A 19,764-nucleotide genomic window follows, 5' to 3' on the forward strand; every position below is an offset into this window, starting at 1 on the left:
TAAGCTTACCTATGCTACCTTCGACACATATGGTTTGGTGTTAAAGCAACAAAAAATTTCAAATCACTTCTAGAAGGTTAAATTTATCAAATAAAAGAAAGTCGTGTACGTCTACTAGTAGACGTACATTTTTTACGAGTGTTTATCATCCTGTAAACAGTTCATTAACTCCATATACACTGACCGCTCCGGTGGCCTAGTGGTTAGAGCATCCGCCTCGGAAGCGGGAGGTCGTGGGTTCGAACCCCGGCCCAATCATACCAAAGACTTACAAAAATGGTACTAACAGCTTGGCAGCTCACCCTGGTGTCAGGATGATGTAACTGGGTGGGACATCATGCTACGTGTCTGCGGCATGATGCCCCAGTACTAGACATCGCTATAAATTGCCACACTGCAGACATCGTAGCGATATTAATGAAAAAATTTTAAAAGCTACGTTAAAAATCCTAATCGCACACACACAACTCCATACACACGTAATGCCGGAAAATAAAGACCCGTCGCAAATGCCCTGCTTATCCCGTGTTAGTTCATCATTTTTTTTGATTCTTTGTTTGATTATGGGAAGTCGGTGTTGGGGAGATATTTCTTAACCCGAGTACTTAGTCAGTTTCAGGGAATAAACATAATGTACAGTATTCAAGAAACCGTTTGATCGTATGGATTAATTTCGTAAAATAGTATACATATTTAGAAGCTTTCGATGGGGTCAGAGCAGGATAAAAACTTTCCGGTGGGCTTTTATCCAATCTTAATTAAGAGGTATTATTCGGCTGTAATTTGCAGCATAAGGTATTCGTGACAAGGATCGATATTTTTAACATGGAATGATTACAAGGGAGTCAGTTCTTTATTTTGAGATGCCTTTCATTATGGTATTGAAAGCAGGTTATGGAATGACACATGTTACAGTGTTTGTGTAATGCTGTTCGAGGCCGTGTTTTTGACTGACTCTTATATGGAATTGGAAATTATTAATGTTCGGACTTTCCCTTAGTGGCAGTCATTCGCTTAGTGGAGAAGCCTTGCAAATGGGAAACAGGGAGGAACCAAGCGAATGTGAAACAAGGAAAGGTCATGCAGTTGTGAAGTTTTAGTTGTGTGTTTGTGGTTATTTATTAATTTATAGGAAAATTGTTTGTAGTCTGCGCATTATGGAAACTTCCAGCTGACAACAAATGTTGTCTTGAAGTCCTTGGAAATATGGAAAACAAGGGACTTGCAACCAAACTCAGGCGAGTGTTTGATTCGCTTGGTAGAGAGACCACTTGAGTGTAACAATATCTCAGTATTGTTAATACTAGTAAATCGCTACAGAACATTTTGTTTTTTGTTTTATGTTGTTGGCTTTAACGACTCGTGTAAAACATTGTCGGCCATATCAAGAAAAATGGGAGCTAAGTTTCTTTCACAAGGATTCACCGAGTCAGCCGACTCAGGCTGACCTGGGTGGGTATCGAACCCTCAATCCATGGATTACAAGTCTGACACTCTATCAGCCGCACAATAGAATAATTACAAAATGTACATACATAATTAATGTTCCAATCAACGAAACTCATTAATGTATGAATCCCCTGAATTTTGTTGCTACAAATTACGTTCTTGAAGGAAAACAATGAAATTTAAACCTTACGAATATTTTTGCTTCTACAGAATAAGTAAGGCGTGATTTAAACGGAAAAAACATTGTTTCTTTTAAAATAACACCTCTATTTTTGTTTATTTTTATTTTTATTATCTTAATTTATAAATCCGTTGAATCCTGTTGCTCAAGTTATTTTAAAACAGGAAAACAATGTTAAAAAACGGAACCACTTCCATATGGGCTCCCTGAGAAAACTACTGAAAATCAGATGGCAGGACATGGTACCGAACACAGAGGTGCTCACTCAGGCCGGCATGACAAGCATCCACACCATAGTGTGCAAGGCACAACTCCAGTGGGCTGGCCATGTTGTCCGCATGCTGGTAGAACGCCTAACCTAAGAAGGTCTTCTATGGAGAGCTAGAGCAAGGCAAGAGATCTCACTGTGGTCAAAAAAAAGAGGTATAGGGACACCCTCAAGGCCTCGCTGAAGAACTTAGGCATTGGTCCTGACAGCCGGGAGAGCGTCGCTGCTAATCGATCTGCTTGGCGCAGTCAAGTCAATGCCAGTGTGGCATCATCTGAGCAGAAAAGACTGGTGGACGCAGCTGAGAAGCGTGATCTGCGCAAATCCAGGAACAGCAGTTCTGCAACTCCCAGTCAGCAACCGGTACATCCATGGCCCCACTGCAACAGACTCTTCTGGCCCAGATCAGACTAATCAGCCATCTCTGGACCCCCCCCCCCCCAGTGAATCGATGACATTAAATTGTCCTCATCGTCGACACCGATGGACAAACATCATCATCATCGTCACCACTTAGTGTTGAATTATCAAAGCAATTAACGTAAAAGGATTTCTCGGTATACCTGATATTAGTAGCATCGGACATTGAGGCATCACATGACTATTTTATTTTGTAGCCATCTTCTGTTTTTAAACAAGGAAACCCCTCTAAGTACGTCTAAGCTTTGCCTTCTTTAAACATCAGCGTTCATTCATTTAGCACACTCATCATTTCATGATTTTTCGACATTTTGAATCAAAAAAAAAAAAAATCAAAGTAAATTTATGAAAAGTTATACAACAGTGCTCATTGAAGTATTGCTCCTCACTTTGGCTGTTAATGAAAATTTGCACAAATCTGCTGTGAGCCAACCTTATAAATTGTCTGATTTATTTGTACAGACATTATACAATCCAAGTCTGACCACCCACCCACCCCCCGGGCCCAAGCACTGGAAGCGGACAGGTGATCAAATATATTCTTGCCGTGTACGCCGATGATTGTTACTTCATGACAAACTGGTCAACAAAGATTATAAATTCACCCTTCACCATCGCCACTAAGGATGCGTATCTACTATCTTGCTATTTACTAATTCTGGATATCATCCATGTGCTGACCAGCTTTGTTGACACGTACTGATGTATCTGTGTGACCGCTTTGTTGGCCTAGTGGTTAGAGCATCTGCCTCGGATGCGGGAGGTCGAGGGTTTGAGTTCCAGCCGAATAATACCATAGACTTGTAAAAATGGTACTAGCAGCTGTCTCGCTTGGAGCATTAAGAGGTGGGTGTTAGGACTGGTTGGCCTGGTGTCAGGATAATGTGACTGGGTGTGACATCATGCTACATGAGGCATCACTATAAACTGTCACACTGTAGATATCTTAGGGTTTTGACTGAAACATTGTTAAAGCTATTATTAAAATCCCAAACTCTCTCTCTCTCTCTCTCTCTCTCTCTCTCTCTCTCTCACACACACACACACACACACACACACATACACACATACACACATGCACGTATCTGTGTTATAAGCTTAACAAACGTTATGGTCACTTTGCTATGTTTTCTTGTGATGATTTGCTAAGATCAATGCAGTATATGTCTTGATTGTAATTTGATGTAAGTAAAATTCTTCTTAAAAGTGTACTATCATTTGATTTTTCAAAAAAAGTTAAATTGCTGATATCATTGGAGCACCTACCATGTAAAATCTTAATTGAAATTGGGAGTTTCTGCACATTATCAAGGTATTTAGTTTCGGTGGAAAGTAAATTTTGCATGTGCAATCCCATAACGTCTAAATGGAAATGTGATCAGTTTTGAAAAGCACCAGAAGGGGTGAAGTTTGTATTTCTTTAGCCAAGCAATCTAACAGAGAAAATTGACCAGTGAGGAAACATAATAAATCATTGGCGTACAGTGTGTCAAGCTGAAGATGAAAGAAAAACGCTACACTTGCAATATGTGGATGTATTGACAGTAGACAAACATTCACGAGTCTTGTTTATTTAAGGATTCATCCTGAGATGTGGACATTATTGACAATGATTACTTAAACAGGTCATGAGCAGCAGACACCTGTGGATTGGTATGGCCTCTTAATCGATAACGATCACCCAACACTCAACTATGGATTATATGGAGATTGTTTTGGGTACCGTGCTGCAGGTGCCCCGAGGGCAAATTTAAGGATTTGTCCCTCGAAAATATATCTCATTTCATTATAATTTTCAGCAGTGTAATTGTACTTTAAAAGTAACTGCTGGTTACCGAATCGGGCTTTCATGTTTGGAAAAATGGTTGCCATGTATAATTTGTAACTTGTCCCTGGCAGTGGATTGTCCGATCCCTCTCTGGGAGAGTGGTACATATTGAATGGCTTTATATCGGGGGAGCACTGTATAAGGTGTACAAACTGCTAGCAGCATAGACCTAGTTTGGCTGTCACATGCTAGTTCAGCCAATAATGGTTAACACTTTTTACTGGAATTCATTAAGTACATTACTCCCTCTTTATAAGTTACCTCTGTATTAGGCAGTACCTTTACAAAGGGGTATAGCAATAGTGTAAAATACCTCAATATAAGTCTATATCACACTTACGGCTGTCCATTTGCAAGATTTCCATGAATGGCATTATAGTGAGGGAACACTGGAACAGCTTAGACAGTAATCTGTCAGTACATTATATGATTGCTGATCTGGCTCAGTGTGTAGGAGGCCCTCTGTGTTTGAGCAAATACGATGCATGTTCTTCGGATATACAGGGATTTTTCTGCACCTGCAGTCAGAACTTTTCAATGAATTCTATGCAAATTATCTGCATTAATGAGTGTAGCAAGGGATCTAATTACTATAATGAGTGTAGCAAGGGATCTAATTACTATAATGAGTGTAGCAATGGATCTAATTAGTATAATGAGTGTAGCAAGGGATCTAATTACTATAATGAGTGTAGCATGACATCTAATTACTATAATGAGTGTAGCAAGGGATCTAATTACTATAATGAGTGTAGCAAGAGATCTAATTAGTATAATGAGTGTAGCAAGGGATCTAATTACTATAATGAGTGTAGCAAGGGATCTAATTACTATAATGAGTGTAGCAAGGGATCTAATTAGTATAATGATTATAGCAAGGGATCTAATTACTATAATGAGTGTAGCAAGGGATCTAATTACTATAATGAGTGTAGCAAGGGATCTAATGAGTCACCATAACTTGGGCTGTTGAATCTTTTTAAATGTTCAAGAACCTTTTCTTTGTAAATATTTGACATTTTTTGTTGACATTTTCTGGTGTTCAAACTACCCATTTCCGTGGACTCAGGTCCTGTTTTGAAAATGGTTGGAAGAAAATGCCTGATATAATTATGAACCAAATTAAATAAATTTTGGCAAGTTTCATATGGCTGCAACAAATTCTGTTAATTTGCTTTACTCCTTGAAGTCAGAATGTAATGCTTGTACACTTCTAATTAAATGTTGCATGAATGCAGACATTGTGATTTACAATATTCATGACTTGAGGTTTTGACACTCATGAACATATGAGATATGTGATATAATTTTTGGATTTGCATTCCAAATGATTAGCAATTTACTGTTTTGCTAAACTTGCTTTAAACTGTCCAATAATTGTAATAACCGACAGCCTTTGAACATGATATTCTGTCCAATAATGTTGATAACTGACAATCTTAAACATGATAAACTGCCCAGTTCTTTTGATAACTGACAACTTTGAACATAATAAGCTGTCCAGTAATTTGATAACTGATGATCTTAAACATGATAATCTGTCCAATAATTTTGATTATTGATAACCTTAAACATTATAAGATGTCCAATAATTTTGATAATTGATAATCTTAAACATGATACTCTGTCCAATAATTTTGATAACTGACAATCTTGAACATGATAAACTGCCCAATTCTTTTGAGAACTGAAAACTTTGAATACAATAAGCTGTCCAGTAATTTTGATAACTGACAACTTTGAACATCATAAGATGTTCAATAATTTTGATAACTGACAACTTTGAACATAATAAGCTGTCCAGCAATTTGATAACTGACAATCTTAAACATGATAAGCTGTCCAATAATTTTGATAATTGATAACCTTAAACATTATACGATGTCCAATAATTTTGATAACTGACAACTTTGAACAAGAAACAGCAGAGTATGATTAACACAATCACAATATTCCTTTTATGTGGAGAACAGGGAGCCTGTCTTCCTTGGAAAAATGTTTGAAGAGTGGGATGTGGACTTATCATTTAAAAAAAAGTATCTTCCATAGTGACAAGAAAAAAGAACAACATTTTGTACAAGTACGGGATGGACATGTCAGCTAGCATAAGTTAATGCTTAGAATGCTAGAATGATAGACTGTTGAGCAATTATTCATCATTTCTTCTAATACTGTATTTTCTGCAAAATAAATTTAAAAAATTTGTTTCGTTTGTTTAGGTGGATAAATTATTATGGAGCAAATATGAAGATTTTTTTATTATGGTACCACAAATATACAATAGTTAAATGTGTGTGTGTGTGTATGTGTATGTGTGTGTGATTTGGATTTTTACGTGGATTTTTTTAAACATTCAGTCATATCGCTACGATGTCTACAGTGTGGCAATTTATAGTGATGTCTTGCACTGGGGCATCATTCTGAAGAACTGTTGCATCATATCCCACCCTGTCACATTCTCCTGGCACTGGGCTAACCAGTCCTAACATGAACCTCTTAATGCTGAGCGCCAAGTGAGGCAGCTACTAGTACCATTTTTATAAGCCTTTGTTATGACTCTGCTTGGGTTAAAACCGGCGACCTCCCCCATCCGAGGTGGACGCTCTAACCACTAGGCCACAGGAGCGGTCGCAAAAGTTTAATGAGAAAATAAAAATTCTGTTCTAAATAATTGTGGGGAAAATTTTTTAATCTGTATGGAGTTATGGTATGTACTTAATTATAGAGTATGCAGAATGACTGAATAGTAGCCTAGGTGTTCTGGAGCAGCTTTCAGCCTAAAATCTTTTTTAACGAGTCATGCCATAGGTGTTTATACGTGGCATGTTTAGATGGTGGCATGTATTCACAGCTAGGCAAACATAACACATGGGTAAGTAAATAGGTATAAAAAAATACCACTAATACAAGAAAATGATGTTGAATCATTTCCTGTTATTAATCCTGTCTGAAAGATGGATCTGTCCACTTTTCAAGATTAACTCTGCAGTGTTTATGAATGAACTAGGCAAGTGATCTTTTTTACTTTAAAGCTTTAGCTAATTGGCTTTTTATTATACTTATGGTTGTAAGCCAGTCAAATGCATTAACGTAATAACTCTTATCAGGAAATAGGGGCAGGAAGTTCACAATAGAAATGGCTACAGATGTTAATCATGCTATCTTGATCTGTCATTTATTCATAACCTCCATTAAAGTTTTACTCTTATTACAAGACCAAACAAAAAATGTTGACAAAAACAATCAGACTTTATTCTTATCCCAAGGAAAAAGGAAATGAAGTAATATTGGAACTTAACAGAGCATACATGATTTTACTGCCTGGGGTGCCTGAAGGATGTGGAGGGGTAATCCCATTTCGGAGATTAAATTGAGATAGAATAGAAACTGAAATCACTCAGCATGAAGGGAGGAATTTCTTGGATAACAATGCTAACAGCAAGTTGTGGGGACCAATAACATCAATGAATTAGAAGCCATAAATTCTTGTCTGAAAAGAAAGATGGTAAAGTTGGCCAAGAGTTCAGTTGAGAGAAACCATTCCTAGACAGATATCAGTTTTAGCGAGCTGTGGACATTGAAGTGAGGAGTGGATAAAAAAAGTCACTATGATTAGTTTGGATTCAGAATATCTCAATGGAAGGCCAGTAGCGTAAGTTTTTATATTTTTTTAATCGTGTGACATTTACCTTCGACTTGGAACATAATAACATTTATCTTAAGGCCAGAAGGACAAGTAGATTGAGAAATTTACTAGTCCTGCTGAATCTTCACTAGTCCTTGTTCACTCCGCAACTGGTAGCAATTGAAACTTTACTAGCCACTGGCTAATCAAAAGATAAAAACTAGTCCAACATGAAATTTTCTAGCCTAGGATTTTGGGCCCTCTACTTTTATTAGTGTCTTAATGTCATATGACACACTTTAGTGAAACACTTTGAAACAGCATATTGTACTGTCACTGAGAAAATTAAGAAAACTACAAAGCCTCTAACATTATTTGATAAATAAAATCTTTCTGTTGTGGTTTTGTGGAGTTTAATATCCTTTTTAGCAAATGATAGGCTGATCATGGCAGCCAGTATATTGGTGAAGGAAGAACCCACAAGTAACCACCAACCCATGGGAGGCTAACTAGCTAGCTTTACCCACATTGGCCGAGCCCAAGACTTGAACCCATGTGGACATAGGTAAGATGCGGGTGACTTGTAAATGCGAGCTCGTTGGACCGCTCAGTAACCCAGCTCTCCCAAATAAAATCTTGAACTCGACTTTATTTGACGTGAAATTTATTAAATTCATTGAATAATGCATTATACTACTTGCTACCACTTTTGGTATATAATATCAATATTGCGGTCTAATGTCATTGAATGTGCAAATAATCACACTTAGTATAACTGAGTTTTGGGGTAAAATACAGCTTTGATTGTGTAAACTTTATCTGTCTGAAAGATTGACTTAACTCAACTGGTTTAGTATCCTAATTTTTCATAATATATAGTTTATACACATTGTCTACACATCCTCCTTACTCCCTCCCCCACTCCCATTATCCCACGTGTCCTTTAAAGCATTCAGATGTTTTATTTAAATCAAGGTTAGATATTAATTTAAGTGTCAGTAGCAATGTTTGATGGAGCTAATTTTGGAATACTTTAGTGTAATTGAACATTCAGTGACTTGGTTGTCAAACAGGCGATCATCATATAGCAAACATCATAGTGTACTCTGGTATGTAGACCATGTCATAAGTGTGTGTGTGTGTGTGTGTGTGTGTGTGTGTGTGTGTGTGTGTGTGTTTTAGATTTTAGATTTTAACATAACGTTTAGAATTTGTCAGTCATATTGCTATGATGTATGCAGTTTATATTGATGTCTAGCACATCGTGACGCAGACATGTAGCATGATGTCCCACCCAGTCTCTTTATTCTGACACCAGGCCGACCAGTCCTAAAAATAGACACTTAATGCTGAGGCAGCTTTTAGTACCACTTTTAGAAGTCGTTAATAAAGATAAATGACTAAAATATAAATTGAATATCTGACCCATTATATTTTAATTTGCAGCCACCGTTGAAGCCTTGCATCAAAAAGATCTGACACATTGATTGATTTTACTATACAAAGTGTACAGTTGACATCATTATAAAGTATTAGTTTATTAATTACAGTATGCCTAAAAGTATAAGAGCAGTTTATGTGTAAAATCTGGAAAGAAAAATCCTCATTCTTTTAGAAGTTACAATGCAAATAAGTAGGTCATTAGGTCAAGATCAGATAGGTGAAGGTTAGGTTTTGTAGTGCAGTATGCCATATATTGTAAGTTGTATCAAATGTTAAGTTCTGTTTATGTAGAGTGTAGAGTAGGTCTTTATAAGACTGTTATCCTGCTGCTCAATACTTTTTGCAGACCATTTTTTTTTATTGGCATTTGAATATCTTTCTTTAGTTTTTGAAATAATGTCTGGCTGTCTTCAATTTTACAATTAAAATATTTTCAGTGTTATTATATTAGGTCAGTTATGATTGTCAATTTTGGTTAAATTGTGTTCTGAGAGATTTTCATCATTATAAAGTTAGCCTTGTTTTTTGTGTTGACTGGGGTTTTGGAGTGGCTCACAGGATTTACAACTACAGCTATCTTCAATTCCAGTGGTAATGGGCCCCAGTCAAACTATATAATGAAAAAATACCTGTCATTAAAGATCACCTGTCTTAAGTAACCAGATACTCAATGCATGAACTTATAAAATTATATAGAGAAATGACCTCCAGTTAGATATCACCTATCTTGAGAGACCAGAGATTCATTGCATGAACTAATAAAATTATGTAGAGAAATGACCTTCATAGAGAGACTCCCAGTCTTGAGAGACCATGTTTTGACCTGCAGAAGGATGGTCTCCTATAACATGTTATGCTGCTACACAAAGTCATTTAAGTTCCAGTTATTTTGTGTCAGAAAATTTCAAAGGGATGGAGTCTAAAATCCTATACTTAAGTCTTCTGACAAAAATCCCAGTTGATCCAATATTGACCCTTAAGGGCAATTAAAATGGGATAGATAATGAATGGGGATTACTGTATTAAGCCAGTGCATTTAACTCATTCTCTGCATACAGCGTTGAACAACCCACAACCCCATCATTTAATATGATAGCAGATAGGGTTCATTGCTGTTCGCATAAAAATCTCAGGTAGAAAAACTGTAAAAACTGGTCTACAAGTGACTGATATGGATCTATATATAGTGTACACAGGTTTTTAGTGTATTAAACACTGACACATATGGTAACTTGTTGTGCAATCGGAAACAGGCATACACCATATATACTTGCTTAAAAGTCAAGTAAAAATGAAAACAGATCTTGATCTGACATAGCTTAATGCACTTCCAGATCAGGGTTTATGTGTTTGATCTACTGATTACTCCTAACAAACTTCACAGATTCAGATATTCCAGGGAATTATGCATTGGCAAATCTGGGTCTATGAAGTTTGCAGTTGGACTCATCTTACATGCAAGTAAAGATGGAAATTGGAATATTTACAGGAAAACCTCATTTGTTGGGGTTAATCAAGGGTCAGATCTGTCTCCTTTTTTTCTTTTTATTTGTGCTGTTAGATATTATTAAGTGATTTTTACAGTTACCCAATCACATACACAATTACTTATTCAAATCAATTTATATACCCGGTAAACTGCTTGGCAAATATGTTAATTTTCCTTAGATTTTCAAGTAGATTTTTTTTTCTTTTGTCATTTGAAATTTAAATTTGCTTCATCACTGTGCACTTTGAAAATAAGTTTGTGTGCACTGTGTTATGGTTGATCAGCTGTTGTCTTGGAGCTGTATCCAATCACTTACCAAAGAATATTCAATGTGTCAAATGGCTTTTGATAGATAGCAAGCCCATTTCAACACTTTCCTTTGAATCTTAATTATTTCCCCCAATTGATAAATAGATAAAGACTACTCAATGCACAGGCTGTAATTTAAAGTGAAACTTCTGGACTGTTTGGAAGGAATATTTTCATCATAGTAAGATCCTACAATTGAATGCGGTTATGAGTTTTGTAATAATTGGATGCTAACTACAGTTCAGTGATATTGCATTGGTGACTAGGTCTATATTACCTAAATTAGGGAAAATTAAATAGGCTTTAACAAAGCTATAGAATACTACGGAATGTAACTATGCTGTCTATACAATGGAATATCAATATTCTGTCTATACAATGGAATATAAATATTCTGTCTATGCAATGGAATATAAGTATTATGTCTACACCATGTGCGAGTGTGCGCATGCGTGTGTGCATGTGTGTGTGATTTGGATTTTTAACTTAGCTTTAACAATTTTTCAATCATATCGCTCTGATGTCTGCATTGTGGCAGTTTATAGTGCTGTCTAGCTCTGTGACATTATGCCGCAGACCTGTAGCAGCATGTCCCACCCATTCACATTATCCTGACACCAGGTCAACCAATCATAACACTAACATCTTAATGCTGAGCACCAAGCGAGGCAGCTACTAGTACCATATGTATAAGTCTTTGGTATGACTCGACCGGGGTTCAAACCCACGACCTTCCCCAACTGAGGCAGATGTATTTACCACTAGGTGACCTGAGTGGGCCTGTAGTCACAATGCAATATAAATATTCAATCCATACAATGGAGTATAAAAATTATGTCTGTGCAATGGAATATAAATATTTTGTCTACACATTGCAATATAAATATTCTATCTATATTTTGAAGTATATATTCTTAGTGAATTTTTGAGATACCAGAAAGAAATAAGTGGATTTGACATTTGTTTATTTATTTAATCTAGTGAGTCATGAAAAGTGAACAGTTATGAATGAACTTTTTACTATTTACAGATACTTAAACCAAAAATAGGATCTTAAACTATTTATAGGTACATAAGCCAATTTATAGGATCCTAAACCAATTATATGATCTAACATTATTTATAGGATCTTAAACCACATATAGGATCTTAAACTATTTATAAGATCTTAACCTATTTATAAAATCTTAAACCAATTTATAGGGTCTTAACCTATTTATAGGATCTTAACCTATTTACAGGATCTTAAACCAATTATTTGACGTTAAACTATGCATAGGCAGAATTATTACTACTGGATCTTAGAGATCTTGTTGAAGAGCCTGTTTTAATTGTTCTACCTCAGTATGTTATCCAGTCCTACAATGGATGGATACAATTTGTTGATTTAAATATCCATAACAAGGAAAGATATACATTGAATTTGTAGTCATCAGATTATTGATGCTTATCTGAAAAATTGTTTGGAGTGTCAAGATTTTCTGATGATGATTTTATTAATTAAAATTGTTTGCAGCCATTCAAGTATGTATAATGATTTCATGGTACACTTGTGCATCAGGTTGCAGGGATGACTTAAGAGCATCAGCTTTGATGGCTAAAATGGTGCAGGGGATATTGAGGTCATTAGGTTTCAGTCACAGGCTCAGATAACGTATGTACTCACATATATGTTGAGTTCAACTGCAAACTGCACAGATCCGGATCTGTCATCACATAATGTGCCAGCATATCTGGTTCTGTGCAGTTTGTTAGGAGTAGTTAGTACATGAATAATAAAAACATAGACCTGATCTGAAGGCACATTATGCCTAAGTAGGTCAGGATCATTATTGTTTGTAGTTAAACTCGACTTATAAGCGAGTATATATGGGAGTACAGTTAGTAGAGCACATATATGGAGTTTTAGGAAGTTCCAGGTTCAAGTTCCAGTCAGGCCATAAGCTTCCTCTGTGATAATCATGACTTTGGTGTGATTGTTTTTCTTCTATAGGAAAGTTTGCTAATGACATTGTGTATTTTCTTATATCTTGCAGAAAACACAGCAGTGGGGACCTGCATAGTCGTCTGAAGACAAGAAAGTTATTGGGGGTAGGAGAGACAGATGATGGTGATGTCCACAGATCCAAGGTGGGTAGAATAATTTTTAATGACCTGCATTACAAATTTGGAATGTGGATGATAGTAAAAATAATTTACAGATGTATGCTAATCTATCCATCCAATTATTTATTGCAGCTAACAGTGTTGTAGCGCCTAATCTGATGTAACTGTACATGGGGAAAATTAATCACAAGTTTTATTTTCCACTCTAATGTTGCTAGTTCCACATGCCAACTCCCTGCATTATGTTTGACCTTAGCTTATATAGGATCCTAGCAGAAACCATTCCCTGAGGACCTTTTTTAGAACTCAACTTATGGTCAGATTGTGTTAACTGCAGACCTTTATCTAACCCTAGTCTTCATAACAAAATGCACAGAACCAGAATTTATATAACCAAATTATTGCCATTTATCCACTCTCCACATCTCCACACACAGTCCTTTACAACTTTTAATGTATACATCTATTATAATTTCCAAAAATGGTATATTAGGTAGGATATTACTAGTAGGTCAGTGAGAAAGGTATATTGACATGGGGTTTTCACCAAAAGGCTTCTTATGATGTTTAGTTGGTCTTAAATGAACTGGGTGCTCATGTGACATCTAATATGACCACCTCATAGCGGCCATCTTGGAAATCTTGATACTGTTACTCCTCCAGAATGGATGGTAATATCAATATGAGGTTTTCACTGAAAGGCTTCTTATGATGTCTTCTCGCTACTAAATGAAAATGGTTTTGATCTGATGTTGAGTATGGCCACTACAGCAATCAGCTGGAAACTCTTTTAATCAATACTCCTTCTGAATGGATTTAAGTCATATTGACATAAAGTTTTCACCAGAAGACTTCTTATGGTGCCTACTTGATCATTAATAAAAATGGTGCTGATCTGGCTTCTAATATGGCTGCAACAGCAGCTAGCTTGAAAATCGTGTTATTGCTACTTCGGTTGAATGAATAGTCATATCATCATGGCGTTTTTGCTAATAAACTTCTTATAAGGTTTGGTTGATCTTAAATTAAAATAGGGCTGATCGGATTTCCATTATGTGTCCATCTTGAAAAACTTGTTTTCACTGCTTCTCTTGAATGGAAAAAGTCATTTTGCCAGTACGATTTACATCGGAAGATTTCTTATGGTGGCTACTTGGTCCTAATGAAAATTACGAACTCTCAATATAGCTGCATTGGTGGCTGTCTTGAACATATTGTTATATTTGCTCCCAAATGGATGGTATATCAACATGGTGTTTTCACCAATGGACTTCTTATGATACCCAGTTGGTCCTAAATGAAAATGGAACCAGTGGTATGACTGTAATGACAGCTGTCATGAAAATGTTGTTGTCACTATTCCCCTGAATGGCTGATCATAATGACATTGGGTTTTCACCTAAAAACTTTGAGCGATGTCTACTTTGTCCTAAATGAAAATCGTGCCAGTCTGATATGCAATATGTCAAACACAGCAGCTGATTTAAAAATCTTGTTTTTGCTGAAGAATATCAGAGATGGTTTCAATGCTAATTAGTTAAATGAAAGAAATGGTCTTATGTTGAATTCCTGTAATTTCATTTTGCCCAATAGAGCAATAGTCCCTTCACGGGACTCTTGTTTTTGTGTTTTGTTTTTGGAAGGTACAGGTATTTTTAATGACAACATTTTTATTTTATTTTTGAAAGTATTATTGATGACTAATTCTTTTTTTATTTTTTAAGAATAGAATAGTTCTCGGGGTAATGCAATATTTTTAAAAGCTCATGCCATCAATCTGCATTATCTGTAATACAGAATGATTGCCCCATTTTTTCCCCTCAACTTTCTCTTTTGTCAATGTTTTTTTAATTATAGATAAGCATAAAATGTGATACTGTGTACATTATGCCAGTGTATACTTTGCTGCCAGCGACAGCTATGGATGGTAATCAGTGCAAAAATAAAGAACAGCTTGATGACATCTGTCACAGGAGGTCACAAGCTTTTAGTAACCACTGATTGGAAATGGTTCTGTTCAATATCTGGTCATGTTTGGTAGTTGAAAATTTTGCCTTTGCAGTTTTGTCTTGCCTGCTTTAGCAGATTGCACCAAAATAAAGGAACGGAAGTCTCTCACTTTAATCTGTTAAGGGGAGCCATACAGATGTGCATAGTAGTTCATTATAATGTGGTAGATCGTCTAATGCAGCAGATTGGCAGTCTAATGTAGCCGATTGGCAGTCTAATGTAGCAGCTTGGCAATCTAATGTAGCAGCTTGGCAATCTAATGTAGCAGATTGGCAGTCTAATGCAGTAGATTGGCAGTCTAATGCAGCAGATTGGCAATCTAATGTAGCATATTGGCAGTCTAATGTAGCTTTCCTGGCTAAAGGGAAGTTTCACTGTATATGAAAGACAGATGAACGAGATCAGACTGTACAACAAGAAGACTGTCAAACTGTAAACAACAAAGACTCTGATCTCCCATAGCATAATACCCCTGCAGATCAAGGCCTGCGTGTTTGTTCTACTGATTGCTACTATTTAACTACACAGATCCATATCTACTGGCACATTATACAATGGCAGATCTGGGTCTGTGCAGTTTGTAGTTGGACATATCTTATAAGCAAGCATATATGGTAAATTGTATAAGAAAGGAAAAGGCAGATAATAGACACCTTATCAGTTTTCTAACATTAGCTTATTTTAGAGTAAATTAAATTTTCATGCTTTGAAAACTTCATATAAGAATTGATATTATGTCTTTCTTTGTTCAAAACCTGCATCTGAAATATATTCTATTCCTTTTCTCCATAGCTGACAAAAAGCTGTGAAGCAGAAATATTTTCAAAAGAATGACAGGTTGAATTATTTGGGACAAATTGTTCCTTGAAGAAAGCAAAATCTATTAAGAAGTATCTAATTGGATTACAGTGATTTACTGAAATTTCAGAGTCAAATTCTAATTGAACCTTAGCTATACCATCTATACTAGCTTATAAATAGAGTCCAACTGGAAAATGCGCAGACCCAGATCTGCCATTGCATAATGTACCTTCAGATCTGGGTATGTGCAGTGTGTAAGAAGTAATCAGTAGAACAAACAGCATAGACCGTGATCTGCAGGCACATTATGCTATGGCAGATCAGGATCTTTGTTGTTTGCAGTTTGATTTGACTTTTAAGCAAATATATATGGTAATGTTCCAGGAAATAAGAGCCTAATATAACCCACATTAACGTTATGAGTACCATTTGCCATTAACTTTTTTCAGAAGGTAATGTTAAAAGTACCTGCAATTTAATAATAATAATAATAATAATAATAATAATAATAATAATAATAATAATAATAATAATAATCGTAGTAGTAGTAATAATAATAATAATAATAATAATAATGATAATAATAATAATAACAATAATAATAATAATAATAAAAATAATAATAAAAATAATAACAATAATAAGAACAATAATAATAACAACAATAACAATAAAAAATAACAATAATGATAATAATAATAATAATAATAATAATAATAATAATAATAATAATAATAATAATCAACAACAACAACAACAACAACAATAATAATAATAATAATGTAAGGAGACCACTACACAATAATATCAAAATATGATTAGGCAATGTATATCCTTGGATAAGATGCTTGAATAATGAACTAAAACTACATTTGAGATGCATATGTAGGTCTTCAAATATTTTTTTTGAAGTTTACATGCTTAGGGCCAGCTGACTGAAAAATTTAAATTACCCATTTGATATTTGGGCTTGTCCCAAAATATGGCAACAAAATATCACAACTAAATTAGAAGAAACTATAAGGTACAATAAAATATGCTGTGTTTTAAGGAAATGACAGGATTTTTGTTTTACAAATAAAGAACTTTTGTGGATAATTAACATTTTCAAAAAAGTTGTAAATTAATGGTACATATATGATAGATATGTTGATGAGAAAGAAGAACAGTTAAAATACAGATATATGTACAGGAGCACACAAGCGTACATGTACACTGTATATAGACAGGTAAATGGATGCATAGATTAGGGTTTTGGAATTAGCTAGATTTTTAAGAAGGAGATGTTTAGATAAAAGACTTTGATATGAAGAATTAAATGATCAAGAACAGAACTGTGTTAACTTAATTTTAATCATGTTTTAATATAAAACATCTGTTCCACATCAAGCTCAATTTATCATGCAGATGTAGGTATCAATCCAATAAAAAAAAGATAAAACTGAGTACTACACTGAAATGTTCCAATATCAATGAAGTTAAAAGAAACATTGTGGCTGATTATAAATTTGCCAATAATCTTTAATAAAGATGGCTCAAACATTTCAATCAAGGCAGTGATGTGTAATAACTTTAGTTCTTCAACAGGTAACTCTTTGATTTACCTATAACTTAAAATGAATTGGATTGGTCTAATTAGTGTATTTTACCTATGCAAATTAGCCTAATGAGCTCTACCACAACAATACCTATGCAAATTAGCCTAATGGGCACTCCCACAACAATACCTATGCAAATTAGCATAATGGTCTCTCCCACAAAAGTGCTTAAATTACTTAACATATATGTAGCTATTGTCAGTTTGTTAAGTAATCTCTCTAATGATGGTTGTAAATTTCTGACTGCATTGTGTTTTAAATGTCTCTGTCATCAACTGTATAAACTGCCCAAAGGAAAGTTTCACATGAGCACTAAGCAGGAATATTTACTATTTATAGATAAGGTGGCAATCTTTTTAAATCTCTATCAAAACATGACAGTGTCAGAGGGTGTGGGAATCAAAAAATTTGTTCTTCATGTGACACATCATATTATGACAGGTAGGATGATGGGGAGTGTCATTTTTACTCACATCTGCTTCCACTTTCTACATTAAAGTCTGCAACAGGAAGACAATGAATACTACATTCATTAAAAGCTACAGTTTCCTGGTTAAGACAGTTTCTCAGACTCAGTATATCAATAGCAAGGAAAGTTTGACATTTTTGTAATGTATACTTGCAACTTCATGATTTGGGAACATTGGTTTTGTCTATTTGTCAGTTATTGATTAGTCACCTTGAAATCAGTCACATGCATCATAAAAATCCTAAATGACTAAACCAACCATTGAAAATGTTTTGAGAACACTTATTGTTAACTATTTAACTATTTGCCAGTCAGTTTGTATGCATTGGCCTCCTGTAGTTACCATGTAAACAGTATATGACAAACAATGCTTTGGGGTGTTATACCTTTGGTACATTGATTGCACTTTTAACAAACTCCAGGTATTTGAGATAAGTGCCTTTTATTTCCAAATGCACCCTTCAAAGAAATCTCAAGAGTCATGTTAATAACAATTATCACATAGTAACCTTGAAATCTTTGGCAAGCCAATTTTTTTGGGGTCAGCAAGCTCATTATATTAAGGAGCTCACAAACTGCCAGCAGGTTAGGATTTGAAAGTTAGCTAATCCTGTATATGTTGAGATAAATCGCAACTGATAAGTTAAAATATAAATATGTATTCTCTATTTGCTTTAAATAGTAAATATTTACATCATGTCAGCATGAGAAAATGTGAGACTGACCATGACACTGACTACAAGATAGAAATGTTGACAGTCAATAAACCATGAATAATATGTGAGACTGACCATTACACTGACTACAAGATAGAAATGTTGACAGTCAATAAACCATGAATAATATGTGAGACTGACCATGACATTAACTACAAGATAGAAATGTTGACAGTCAATAAACCATGAATAATATGTGAGACTGACCATGACATTGACTACAAGATGGAAATGTTGACAGTCAATAAACCATGAATTATGTGAGACTGACCATGACACTGACTACAAGATAGAAATGTTGACAGTCAATAAACCATGAATTATATGTGAGACTGACCATGACACTGACTACAAGATAGAAATGTTGACAGTCAATAAACCATGAATAATATGTGAGACTGACCATGACACTGACTACAAGATAGAAATGTTGACAGTCAATAAACCATGAATAATATGTGAGACTGACCATGACACTGACTACAAGATAGAAATGTTGACAGTCAATAAACAATGAATAATACGTGAGACTGACCATGACATTGACTACAAGATAGAAATGTTGACAGGCACTTGTTGTTGCAGGGTTTAATGCCATTTTTCAGCACACGATAGGCTATACATGGCAGCCACTATTAATGGTGGAAGAAGAACCTGGAAAACCAAATAAGGCAGTTATGTAATAGAAGAATGCAGTGCATATAAATGCCAAATAAGGCAGTTATGTAATAGAAGAATGCAGTGCATATAAATGCCAAATAAGGCAGTTATGTAATAGAAGAATGCAGTGCATATAAATGCCAACTAAAAGTGCATATATATGTACAATAGTGAACATAAAACTTGCAGTACATAAAACATTTTGAAATGAACATGGTCCCCACCCTCCACTGTCTCTCTTTTTGGACTTGCCTATGGCTAAGTGGCTTGCAGAGTTTTGTTTGTCCCATGTGTCAGGCAAGTGGGATTGTAACGCCCTGATAGGGCAAATATATGTGGCATTGACTTGAAAAAATTGACTTGTTGAGGCCCGCCATTATTCACAGCAGACT

The 19,764-nt window shown here is 35.3% G+C and overlaps 1 protein-coding gene across 2 annotated transcripts in view; it reads left to right on the plus strand.

The window, feature by feature from the left end:
* LOC149785508 (uncharacterized) overlaps positions 1 to 19,764 on the plus strand; it is a 408,800-nt gene that overhangs the window by 359,190 nt on the left and 29,846 nt on the right. For both annotated transcript variants that reach the window (XM_089979307.1, XM_089979308.1), the window contains exon 3: positions 13,049 to 13,142. In XM_089979307.1, coding sequence (XP_089835433.1) covers positions 13,049 to 13,142 — 94 coding nt within the window. The remainder of the gene's footprint in view (positions 1 to 13,048; positions 13,143 to 19,764) is intronic.

The sequence above is a fragment of the Sinohyriopsis cumingii genome, chromosome 13 (assembly GCF_028554795.1).
Source record: "Sinohyriopsis cumingii isolate HCF-2022 chromosome 13, ASM2855479v2, whole genome shotgun sequence".
Classification (NCBI taxonomy): Eukaryota; Metazoa; Mollusca; class Bivalvia; order Unionida; family Unionidae; genus Sinohyriopsis; species Sinohyriopsis cumingii.